Here is a 13,572-nt window from a genome sequence, read left to right on the forward strand (position 1 = left end):
CCCCCCTGAGTCCTTCATGTCAATACTGAGCCTTAGCTTTCTAACTGAAATAAGGGGAAAATTAAGGGAACACAAGCAGAGGGAGTGGGAGAGGGAGAAGCAGGCTTCCCGCGGAGCAGGGAGCCTGATGCGGGGCTCGATCCCAGGACCCTGGGATCATGACCTGAGCCGAAGGCAGACGCTTAACGACTGAGCCACCCAGGCGCCCCTCTGAGCCTTAGCTTTCTAACTGAAATAAGGGGAAAATTAAGCCACCACTACCTACCTCACAATATTATTTTAAGAATTAAGAGAAGCCTGAGAACTTTGATATTCTATAAGGCAGAACATCTAAGTCAATTATTACTATCTTGGCAAGATGGCACCCACAGAGAATAAATCCCCAGGTTTTATTATCCATTTTTTTTCTTTTAAAATTTTTATAAGGATTGTGTGATTCCAAAAACATCTCATGATTGCATGGGGAAGACTCAGATCTAGTTTGCATTTATACAGCACTGCTAGAAAAGTCTCTGCTTTGGGAATAAATAAGAGAACAGTAAAATACTGGCATAGAGTGGAAAAAAAGAGAGAATTGACAGGCAATGTAAGTCACAAGAAATACAGGAGGCCAAAGAAAAATCACAAGCATGTACCTCGTTAAACTTGAATACTTTTCTTTTCAGAGCCATCTTTAACCTCAGGACAGCTTGCGTTGGCTATACTGGCTTTGGGAGCATGTAAAGGGCCTGATGGAATTTCTATAAATTATTCTGAACTCGTCGGAGACCTAGAAAATAAATTCCAAGCAGAAATTAAAAATATGGGTGAGAATCAAATGTTCAGATACCCTGGACACCCTTATCTTCTCCTCCACTGGTTCAGAACTGAACAGTTTCCCTTTGGTCTTTCCTTCTCCTCTTCATTCTATTCATCCCACATATCTTTGCAGATCACTTTCCCATCTTCCCTCTTTCAACATGCATCTTGAATTTTCTTTTCAAATAGGTGCAAATAAGCATCGACTCTACACCAACCTTATATATGATGATGAACACACACACACACACACACAAACTTACAGAACACAGTTCTCTTGTTCTCCAGAAGCTTGGCTGTTAGACAAACAATGAAATACACCAGAAATAGCTGAGCAACACAAGACACTATGTCAGAAGTACCAAAGCATGTGATACAAGTAGAAGAGCTAAAGATGGCCAAAAGTACTTTATCACTGGGAAAAATAGGCTGATCATGACCGCTGCTAGTGAGGTGCATTGTTTTTATTTATCCTATTATTCATTAGGCCGCTCTGATCCCATCTTCTTTTGAAATGGCCTCTATGTCTTCTACTTCTACTTATAGTTTAAACACATTTCCATTGAAAGTGCAAGAGGCTTAGTGGTGGGAAATCTGTGTTCTAGGCCTAGTTCTGTAACCACCTAAGTATGAAGATGGCATTTTAATCTCTTTAGTGCTGAGTCTCCTCAGTTAAAAATGAAAGGAGTTGTGGGCGCCTGGGTGGCTCAGTTGGTTAAGCGACTGCCTTCGGCTCAGGTCATGATCCTGGAGTCCCTGGATTGAGTCCCGCATCGGGCTCCCTGCTCGGCGGGGAGTCTGCTTCTCCCTCTGACCCTCCTCCCTCTCATGCTCTCTGTCTCTCATTGTCTCTCTCTCAAATAAATAAATAAAATCTTTAAAAAAAAAAAAAAAAAGAAAGGAGTTGAGTTGAATTTGGTGGTCCCTAACAGCCTTTACATTTCTCAGGTTTGTTGATTCTATGAGTGATCTCCCTCCCCTCTATTACTCCCCTCTCCTTAAATATAAACAAATTCTAATTAAGCAAGTAGGAATAGATTGAAAATTTATTACTCCAGTATTATTTCCATGAGTAAGGTATTTCTTACTTACCTCTCTGACAGAAGACCATGATGGTAATCCACTGACTAGCTACTACCAGCTCAGCCTGGATGTTTTGGCCTTGTGTCTGTTCAGTGGGAATTACTCAATTCCTAAAGTTGCTGAAATCTTCAAACCTGGAAATAAAAATTACTATTTCCATGAACAGTTCTCAGTAGGTGAGTCACGACATCCAATTCCCTCGGCATAGAGGACACAATCACTGGTAAGTCTTTTCCTCTGAGTTTTTCTACCAGTAAGTACTTGGACTTTTTTTATCCTCTTTACCCTAGCAATCAGGGAAGAGAATTTTCTTTTTGAGAAGAATGGATATCGGGGGGCATTTAAGCATCTTTCTAGATGTGTACTATAGTAGAAAGATCCAGTTCCTACCCTACCTCTTCTTTGAATTACATAAACAATGGGTGTTAACACTGACCTTAATTTTCCCATCTGTAAAATAAGGATAGATTGTGCAAATCTTAATATAAGACATTTTAGGAAATACAAGTATTAGCGGCAGGAAAACAGTGGAATTCATTTATCTTAACTTTGTCTCTTTCTCTAATTTATTGGGACCAATTGGATGTGTGGGCTTACTTGGACAATACAAGCTCTCCATGGACAAGGTCCAATATTTTGACAATAAAGTCTATATCTCCAATAGAGAAGGACTAGAAATTTTCTCCTGGGTCAGCTTACACATCCAAAAAGAAGCCCCTTCTAGGCAGCTAGTATTGTTGCTCAGCCCTATGGCTCCAGATACACAAGCTCATCTTTCTCCAAGAAGCCCAAAGAAAATCACCACTCAGTATCTCTGGATAGTAAGGAGAATATGAGATTTCTTTCTATGGGAGAGGGAAGGTACCACACCTAAAGAATCCAGGGAGGACCAAGTAACAAGCCAGAAAAAAAGATCTTATCCTCCCTTCTTCCAAACTTTTGCCTCATCCTCCCCCTTAAGAAGCTTTATTGGAAAACAATTCTCTTAAGTGCTATTTTCTAATTAGTCTAAGGGAAACATTGGAACATTGCAAAAACATATTTTCTTTGGGGTATCATCTTGAATTCTCTCAATATGGCTGAGAGATGAAAAAATGAGAACAACCAAGATGTAGAAGTGGAAAACTGTTCATGTGCATGCGCCTGCAAATCCATATGTGTTTCTATGACCAACAGGTGAGTTATTGTGTACAAGGTACAGGGTTACTCAACATAAGGAAGGGATCTTGAAGTATTTGAGAGGTTAGTGCTGGAAGGATGATTGCTATATCTTCAAATCCTTCTCTCTCATCATCAATTAGCATGACCAATCTTCCCAGTTTGTCCAGATCTGTCCCTCTTTTAGCAGTGAAAATCCTACATACCAGGAGACCCCTCAGTCCAAGGCAAACTGGAATGGTTGGTCACTCTAACACCAATGTTTTGTTTCCTGGCAGATACCAGCGCAATGGCTGTCCTGGCTCTGATCTGTGTGAGGAGCAAAACAAGAGAGCAGAACCAAATAGATACAAAGGATTTAAACAATATTGATAACCATATAAAGTTACTGATAAGGAAGATTCTGTCTCAGAAAACAAAAAATGGTCTCCTTGGAAACATAGATAGTACAGGAGAAGCTATGCAGGTAAGTCAGAGGGTAAAACAGGAGACAGAGAAGGAAGTCAGGAAGGAAAGAAATATCTGTATCCTTTCTTTTTGGCCCCTAAGATATTACCCATTCTCTTTCCTATACTAACTGATTTTATGTAATTCCTCTCCTCTGATGGAAATATATTTCCTCACCTTAGATCCTTACCTTTCCATGTCTAACGCTTCCATGAAGCTTTTCCTGACTACAACTTTTTTGAGAAATTCTAGAGTCCATTACAAGCTACTGTGTTGTTCTATCAAATGCAATCTCACACTTCACCATATACCAGCATTTGGTGCTTTCCTCTTACTTCCCAAATTAGATTATTGTTGTCCAAGTACTAAGAGGCAGCACCAGTAATACTAGCTAATATTTATTGCCATGCTCATTAATGCACACAACAATTCAATGAGGAAAATATTACCTCCATTTCCCTGAATAAGAGCATGAGTCATGGAGCATCAGTAACTTGCCTAATATTACAAAGCCAAAAAGTAATTCAGACACGGATAGAACCTAAACAGTTGGTTTCAAAACTCACCCTCAGCACCTACTCTGTCCTGTATATGTTCCTTGAAGTTTGGGACTTTATTCCTGCATTCACTCGCTGATTTACTCAAATCTAAGGAGTAGACACAAGAAGAAATGAAGGAAGATTTACAGGAAAAAATTTCACTGAGTCTTTAGAATGAGTAGGGGTCTGCCAGGCCAACCCAGGATGAGAGGGCTTTCCAAGGGAGAGAGGACAGCAAGGACAAAGGTAAAGGCACGAAAGAACATAATGTATTTTAGGAAGATCAAGGTGTTCAACGTGGCCAGTGCAGGGTCCTTGGGAAAAACTACAAGAAGAAGCTGGGGGTGTAACAGGGGTCCAATCACACAGGTGGCTTTTACTGTTGGTGCTGTTGATGCTGCTGTCTGCCTTGATGATTTTGGACTTCATAAAACAGTGGTTCCCCATTCTGGCTGCACATTTGAATCACCTGGAGGAGCTTTTGGGAAACACTAGGTTTAGGCTCTACACCAGCCAGTTGATATAGAAACTTAGAGGTGGAGCATGGCCCTTGGTTTGGTTTCAAAACCCTATGGGTGAAGTTAATTCACAGAAGGCTTGAGAGCTGCTTGCCTACAAGACAGTTTTTAAGAGGAAATGAAATATGATCCTTTTTTTAAATATCCCACAAATGCTTGTTGACTTCTTGGTTAACTTAAAGGGTCTTCCAGAGAAAATGAAAAGAGAAACTGTCCTTCCCCCGAGAAACTACAGAGCGATGTCTGCAGGACCAAACCATTTTAGTCCTCATCTTACTCACTCTGATACCTTACTAACTTTTCCTACCCCATAATGCTGTCCCCTCCAGTTTACATCTGCTGCTTGGATAGTTTCTATTCAAGAAGCTGTTTGACTCCCCATTGGTTAAGCAAATAATGTCAGACACCCCACCCTGAAGCTCAGGGGTCCACCAATGTGGCCCCAACCTCATTCTCCAACCTGTTCTTCCACAATCACCCTGAGTCTCCACTGAACATCAGTTCTCCCAGGCCAGGAGGAATCCCTTGGGAATTTTGCTATGATGCAGAGAGTATCATCACAGACAGGCCATGCCCTGGCCATACCTACTCTAACATCCTTGATCATGCTATTCCCTCTGGGTATAGTGCTCCTCTCCTGTCTCCTACTGAAATGCTGTCATACTGTCAAGCCCTACCTCAAGTACTGCCTTCTCCACCAAGACTTTCTTCAGGGTCACTAAATATTTATGTGCTCTTCCTCTTCTGAAACACCATGGCACTAGATGCTTCTCTTAAGGCATTCACCTTAGGGGCTTCTTTATGATTGTTAACAGCAATTATCAAGCGTCTCCTATGGGACAGGTATTGTTCCAGTGTTAAGGCTACAAGAATGAATAGGTAGAGAAAGTCTGTTCTCATTGATGCCATTATCGGTTGTGTTCTTAAGCAATTCCCCATCTCCCCCCAAACTAGTTTATAAATTTCTTGGTGGCAGGAAAGGTATCCTAGTTGTCCAAGGTACTTTCCCTGTGGTCAATGTCCAGTAAATATTTACTGAATTCATTAGATGTAGGCTTTCCCCTTATTTGATGTTTCTGTAGTTCATTCTCATTCCCTCTCTCTCACACATTAGGCTCTCTTTGTCTCATCAAACTATTACAACAAAAATCAATGGGTTTGCCAAAAAACACGGGATACAGTGCTCACAGATATTTCTCAAGGAGCATTTCATATGCCAACTGCTGCAGCTCAGATCTTACCAGCCCTGATGGGAAAGACCTACTTGGATGTTAATAAAGACTCTTCTTGTGTCTATGGCTCAGGTAGAGTACTAAAGAGCATATTACCCAAAGCATGCGAGACCAAGGTGTTCTTAGGTACCAAAAGTGACCAGATAAACACTAAAGCATAACAGTTCCCAGATAGAACTCGGTCCTCCATGTGTCACCAGTGATTATAACCACCTGAGGATTTGTTCTTAACAGGGTAGTAGTAGATGTTGTTCTTGGTTCAAACATGGATACACAAGGTAGACTTGATTCAATGATGTCTATCTCCAAAGGCATGTTTTCTCATGGCCAGCTAGACAGATGTTCTGAGCATCATTCTCATTCTAAGCAAAGTACGGTGTCTCTGACTCTCACTCACAATGAGTGAGCCCTCGGGGAGCTCAGAGGAATATGGGAGGATTATGGCAGTATTATAAGAAAATCAGATCATGAATCATTTATTCAAACAACTGATTTTTCAACAAGGGATGAAAAAATACTTGACTTTTATCTCTGCTCATTCCTGGTTCAGCCACTTACAGATTTAGAGACCTTAGACAAAATGTTTAATCTCTAAATTAGAGGAATCAGTTTACTAATATAAAAAATGCAAATGATAAATGTATCTAACATGGATTTTTGTAAGGACTGAATAAGATAAGCCATGTAAAATGATTAGTATAGTGCCTGACACTTAATAAGTCTTCAATAAATGTTAAGAAATAAAAAGGCATCCGAAAAAAGGGAAGCATTATTGTATGCTCTACCAAAGCAAAAAAAGAAAGAAAGAAAAGGAAAGAAAAAAGAAAAGGAGAGGGGAGGGGAGGGGAGGGGAGGAGAGGAGAGGAGAGGAGAGGAGAGGAGAGGAGAGGAGAGGAGAGGAGAGGAGAGGAGAGGAGAGGAGAGGAGAGAGGAAAAAAACTCAGGAGGGTCGGTGAGAAACAGGAGACAGGGCAACTGAATTGCTTAAATAGCTGGGAGTGGAGCCGAACCACGTAATTATAAGCTGCTGCATATCTGGTTTAGTCACACAAGAAATCTGCCCCTTGGTTGATGATTTTGCTCCTTGTAGTAAATCCTCTTCTGCATAAAGGAAAGGAGGCCTGAGGGAGGGGTTGGATGGGTATGTAAACTCTAACATCATTTTTATTATTCTGTATAGTAATTCTCTGCTTTTCTGTCTCTGCCAGGTAACTTCAACATCTCCACTCAGGATCCTATATCAGTGACACCTGCTGTTTCAGCCTCACAAATCAAAGTAAATTACTCTGTGGTAATCAATAATGCAAAAGATCGCATTGTGGTCTCTGTGGCAGATGGTTCTGTTTTCCTAAATGTGATGGAACAAGCCCAGAAAGAAAATGCAACTCTATTTAGGTATGTCTGTACATAACCTAAGGTGAAGGTATTTGGTGATTTTGAAAGACTCAGTAAGAATACATAAGCACCTGAATACAAAGTACATTCAAAACACTTCTTTATTGGTACTTTGCTGTCCATCTACATCTCATGGCAGGGGTTAAGAAAAGGTGAGACTTTTCATCTTCTAGCACATAGTAGGTACTATAATGTTCACTTAATGGGTAAATAAGGCCCAGGGATCTCTCTTCTGTCAGTAAATGCCTTCAACAAAGAGAACCTCTTAGGTCAGTCATTGTGTGTTCAGGACACTGGGTCATTATTTTTTAATCATTGACCCCTTTGAAAATCAGACGAGTTACTGTGGATGCTGATCCCAGACAGGTGAACATACACACAAAACTTGTCCTTTAAATCAGAGGTTTCACAAATGCCCTTAAGTCTCTCCATACTCCTCCCTTTGAGATTCATGGACCCCTAGATTAAGGTTAGCTGGCCTAAAGAGGCCAAATATTAAAATTAAGATACTGACTTTGCCTCTGAAAGGTATGGATCATTTGACTCCCTAAATCTAATCGGTATTTACTTTGTCTAGTAACATGATGTAAGATGCTATAGAGAAAGTTTATTTATACGCACACACACACACACATACACACACACACCCCTTTAACAGTTACTATCTTCGGGTAGAATATTAGCAGTTGTTGACTACAGAGTGTCTACCATGAAGGGAGGCAGGGGCAGAAATAGGCACCATTCCTCTAATTTAGCATAGATTGTGGAGTGCCTGCATCTGAATCACCTGGAGTGTTTATGACACATGCAGATTCCTCCTAGTCCCCGCCCAGGCCTACAGAATCAAAGTATCTGAGGATAGGGCCAGGAAATTTGCTTTTCTTGATAACGGCTTCAAATGATTCTTAGGTACATTGAAGTTTGAGAAATGCCCATGGAAGGTTGCCTTTGAAAATTCTAAGTTCCTGTAACCCATTTATTGTCCCCACAGTTTCACAGCAGAGGAGACCTCATGGGGCCCCTACATCACCACTGTTCGGGGCATAAAGGCCAACACTAATGATAGGACCTACTGGGAGCTCCTGAGCAATGGCGAACACCTGAGCAAAGGTAAGGGAGAGAGTGCCAAAAAGCCCCACAGAGTGACAATGCCCCCCAAACATCCAGATGTGAGTGTGTGAGCTTTGATGAGAAATGTACCAAGGCATTGGGAAAGTTAGATCCATTATTTGGTGATTTGGTGATTAAATCATTTGACCCACTGGATGCCTGTGTGGCTCTGTTGGTTAAGCATCCAGCTCTTGGTTTCAGCTCAGGCCATGCTCTCAGGGTTGTGAGATCAAGCCCCATGTAGCGCTCCACCCTCAGCGGAGAGTCTGCTTAAGAATCTCTCCCTCTGGGCGCCTGGGTGGCTCAGTTGGTTAAGCGACTGCCTTCGGCTCAGGTCATGATCCTGGAGTCCCGGGATCGAGTCCCGCATCGGGCTCCCTGCTCAGCGGGGAGTCTGCTTCTCCCTCTGACCCTCCCCCCTCTCATGCTCTCTGTCTCTCATTCTCTCTCAAATAAATAAATAAAATCTTTAAAAAAAAAAAAAAAGAATCTCTCCCTCTTCCTCTGTCCCTCCCCCTGCTCAGGCTCTCCTTCTCTCTAAAACAAATAATCTTCAAAAAATAATCATTTGATCCACTTCTCGTTCTTCCTTTTCAGGAGCTGGTAGTTATGTCGTCCGTGCTGGAGATGATCTGGAGGTTCGTTGGAGCACATACTAACAAATTCAAACCTCCCTCAGCTGGATCAAATCATTTGCAGTGGACTTGCAGGCAGACATTGGCCTCATGCCATCCTTTTCACTCATCTCAGTTTCAACAGAGGGTCAACAACCTCCCCTTCTCTCTTTGTGTGTTCAATAAAAGATCAACAGCAATACAAAAAGAGCATGTTCTATTCAGTTCATTTTAAAGGGGGATTATTGATAGAGGGAAGAGGGAAGGGAAAAGAGATCAGACCACGTGTCTAATCGGAGTTCTACTCAAAGTTCCACTGCTAACTGTGTGTGACCTCAGGCAGCAGGTGGGAATAGAGATAAGGTTCTAGATCTAATGCTGAAGCAGCAGCCAATGAGATCATGTAGAAAATCTGTAGGGGGACAGCTCTCTGAGGCCCAGATGTAAGGGACAAACTGAGTGGACATACTGACCTCAGAAAAGCAGTGGGTAGAGAGAAAAATAGTGCTCTGGAGAAAGAGGGAAAGGTGAGACTTCTACATAAAAAATCAGTCCATAAAGTCTCAGGAATAATATCATCCCCTCCTCCAGCTAGCTCCCTTGGGTTCCATTTGTTCCTCTCCACATGTATTTTCCTTTTACTTCACCGTAAAAATCACTCTGATAGTCATATCATCAAAATACACATGCAGAAAAAAATCACCTTTGATGTTCATTTCAGTAGAATTCACATTTTTAAATATATATATATATATTAAATCAGGGGCACCTACAGGTGCCTGGGTGGCTCAGTCAGTTCAGTGGCTGACTCTTGGTTTTGGCTTAGGTCATTGATCCTGGGATCAATGGTGTTGGGCTCCTGTTTGAAGATTCTCTCTCTCCCTTTCCCTCTGCACCTCCCCCAGCTCACGCTCTCTCTCTTTCTCTCTCTCTCTCAAATAAACAAATCTAAAAATAAAAATAAAAATCGGGGGTGCCTGGGTGGCTCAGTTAAGTGTCCCATTCTTGATTTTGGCTCAGGTCATGATCTCACTGAGATCAAGCCCCACAGCAAGCTCCATGCTGAGCACCAAGTCTGCTTGAGATTCTTTCGCCTCCTCCCTCTCCCTCCCCCTCTGTTCCTTACCCTTCTCTCTATCTATCTCACTCTAATAAAAAATTAAATCTTTAAATAAAGCAATCCCAAAAGGAAGATGCCTTCAGGCAGAATTAAATTATTTTATCAATGTCTCCCTCATTCCTCCTGTGTTTCCTTCACGATACTCTTAGCTTTCTCCCCTCCACCAGCAACCCTGCTTTATTGTTAGGGTTTGACCACTGCTTTTCTGGTACTGGTCCTCAACCCTCAGGGTCAACTCCACCCTATTCTTCATTAACTGGATATGACAGATAACTAGACAGCAATGGATTCTATCCCCTTGGGTCTGTGACTCATCTTAAAAGCTAAGTTAGAGACAGGGGACCTCCATGGTGCTGTTCACCTGGGGCAGCAGCTCTCAGACCTGTTTGTAGACTCTACAAGCGAAATTGAGGGATAATGGCTTAGGGTGATAAATATGCAAAATGTTATAAGTGCCATTCCTGTCTATCATACATAGCATGACTTATCATCCAACCACAACACTGAAAGAGTGAAAGTGAACATTGTTAATAATTACACTCAAAAAGACAGATTAAAAACTGGTAGTATCCTGGGGCACCTGGGTGGCTCAGTTGTTAAGCATCTGCCTTCAGCTCGGGTCATGATCCTGGGGTCCTGGGATTGAGCCCTGCATTGGGCTCCCTGCTCGGCCGGGAGCCTGCTTCTCCCTCTCCCACTCCCCCTGCTTGTGTTCCCTCTCTCGCTATGTCTCTCTCTGTCAAATAAATAAATAAAATCTAAAAAAAAAAAAAAAAAAAACAGGGCGCCTGGGTGGCTCAGTTGGTTAAGCGACTGCCTTCGGCTCAGGTCATGATCCTGGAGTCCCGGGATCGAGTCCCGCATCGGGCTCCCTGCTCAGCGGGGAGTCTGCTTCTCCCTCTGACCCTCCCCCCTCTCATGTGCTCTCTCTCATTCTCTCTCTCTCAAATAAATAAATAAAATCTTTAAAAAAAAAAACTGGTAGTATCCTGGAAAAAAAGAGTACATATGGTTGGTTTTGTCCATCAGGAAAAATAAGGAAGCTCAAGCAAAAAATAACAGGAAGTACTGACCCTGCAATGGACCAATGAAACTGAATCTCAAAATAACAAAGTTGGAATAGGTCCCTTTGAGATTGCTGACTCTCTCAATGATTCTAGCTCACTTTCGATAATAACCAGTCAACACCAGTAAAGCACACAATTTGTATTAGACCTATTCTCCCAAATGTGGTATAAGGATATTCTAATGGGCACACTGACACGGAATCAAATAACATGCAATCACAGCATGAAAAAGTCATTTCCTTTGCAATTTTCATTTAATTCCTCTTGTTGGATCAAACATAAAATCTCACCTTACTCCACTGTGTTTCTAACACTTCCCTGTAGCACTGTGAGCCTCCACTCTTAACAGACAAAGCTCAGTTTCTCCTAACCACTGGTCCCATAGTAGAATATAGTAACATTGCTATCTGATAGGAATGCATTTAATCTCAGAAACAGACATAGAGGGAAATGGAGTAACATTCCCTTCACGTTCTACTGACATTGCCCAGGGAATCCTAGCTCTGGCCACCCTTGCCTTATGAGAAGCTCTAAAGCTTACCACTATGACAGAACTGAGACTAAGTCTGAAGGGAGCAACCTCTGCTGCCACAGCAGAAAATAATCAACACAAATAAACCCCTCAGATGTCCATTGAGAGTCTGGGTGCTTGGATACCAGAAAATGAGGCACAGGAGAAAACAGACAAGTAAATTAGTAAGTTTCAGTCAAGGGATGCCTGGGTGGCTCAGTCAGTTGAGCATCTGACTCTTGATTTTGGCTCAGGTCATGATCTGAGTCATGAGATCAAGGCCCATGTCAGGCTCTGTGCTCAGCATGGAGCCTGCTTGAGATTCTCTCTCTCTCTCTCTTGCCCTCTGCCCCTCCCCCCCCCCCCCCACCCCCCTGTCTCTTAAAAAAAATTAGTTCTCTCAAAAGTTAGCCAAGGACTGTTGAAATATATGAGTTAAGAAAAGTATGGCCTGTGTGGTTCCTGTTCTGGAAGTTATTTGCTAAGTGAGACAATTGTATCATAATCAGTCTTGCAGCAACCATGGCTATAAATAGCAATTTGTAAGGAAATGTGTGTTTAAAGAGCAGGCACACCAAGGGGGTGTGGCTCATCTCAGGACAGTCATGAGCAGGCTCTGGAACCCAAGGTCAATGCCATGCTGGGATCCTAACCCTGTGTTAGATTCTTATTGTTGCTGTAACAAACATGCCACTAATTACTAGCTTAAGACAAACATATCATCGTACAGTTCTGGAGCTCAGAAGTAAAAAATGGATCTCACTGGGATAAAATCAAGGTGTTAAAAAGGCTGCATTCCTTCTAGAGGTTCTAGGGGAGAATAGGTTTCCTCGTCTTTTCCAGCTTCTGGGAGAGGCCAGCATTCCTCCACCTTCAAAGCCAGCACTTGTAACAGTCTGACCTCTGTTCCCATCACCACAACCCCTTTTCTGACTCACTCTCCTGCCTCCCTCTTCCACTTATAAGGGCCTCTGATTACAGTGGGTCCACCGAGATAATCCAAAATTTCTACGTAAGAATCAGCTCATTAGCAACCTTAGTTCCCACTTACCATGTGACCTATCATATTCACAGATTTCAGAGATTAGGATGTGGATAGGTGTGTGGGGTTGAGGGGAGGGCATAATTGTGCCTACCACTCCTTCACATGGCATGTGAAGCCCTCAAACTGTCTTTCTGGCCTCATCTCCCAACATATACCATGTATTAGTTAATAAGACAAGTCACCCTAAAACTTAATGGCTTAAAACAACAAGATGTACTATCTCATAGTTTCTGTGGTCAGGGTCTCTCAATGAGGCCACAATCAAGATGTCGACTGAATAATACTCCATTGTATATGTGGACATCTTCTTTATCCATTCATCTGTTGAAGGGCATCTCGGCTCCTTCCACAGTTTGGCTATTGCAGACATTGCTGCTACGAACATGCGGTCCTTTTCTTCACTACATCTGTATCTTTGGGGTAAATGCCCAGTAGTGCAGTTGCTGGGTCACAGGGTAGCTCTATTTTTAAATTTTTGAAGAACACTGTTTTCCAAAGTGGCTGTACCAACTTGCATTCCCACCAACAGTGTAAGAGGGTTCCCCTTTCTCCACAACCTCTCCAAAATTTGTTGTTTCTTGCCTTGTATTACTCACAGCCATCAGAAAGGATCAACATGGATGGAACTGGAGGAGATTATGCTAAGTGAAATAAGTCAAGCAGAGAAAGTCAATTATCATATGGTTTCACTTATTTGTGGAACATAAGGAATAGCATGGAGGACATTAGGAGAAGGAAGGGAAAAATGAAGGGGGGGTGTGGAATCAGAGGGGAAGACAAACCATGAGAGACAATGGACTCCAGGAAACAAACTGAGGGTTTCAGAGGGGAGGGTTGTGGGGGGATGAGTTAGCCTGGTGATGGGTATTAAAGAGGGCACGTTCTGCATGGAGCACTGGGTGTTATACACAAACAATGAACCATGGAATGCTACA

The 13,572-nt window shown here is 42.3% G+C and overlaps 1 protein-coding gene across 1 annotated transcript; it reads left to right on the forward strand.

Moving 5' to 3' along the window:
- Positions 1-665: 665 nt before the first annotated feature.
- On the forward strand, positions 666-9,274 carry LOC118026189 (transcobalamin-1-like; the record flags this gene model as incomplete). The annotated part of the gene is made up of 7 exons (XM_035028943.1): positions 666-806; positions 1,902-2,057; positions 3,318-3,505; positions 5,658-5,847; positions 6,984-7,170; positions 8,162-8,280; positions 8,878-9,274. Coding segments are annotated over 7 exons (1,043 nt in total), but the record flags the coding sequence as incomplete, so codon positions are not given.
- Positions 9,275-13,572: the final 4,298 nt, after the last annotated feature.

Source organism: Mirounga leonina, unplaced genomic scaffold (assembly GCF_011800145.1).
Source record: "Mirounga leonina isolate KUSES-001 unplaced genomic scaffold, KU_Mleo_1.0 Mir_220863, whole genome shotgun sequence".
In the NCBI taxonomy this organism is placed as follows: Eukaryota; Metazoa; Chordata; class Mammalia; order Carnivora; family Phocidae; genus Mirounga; species Mirounga leonina.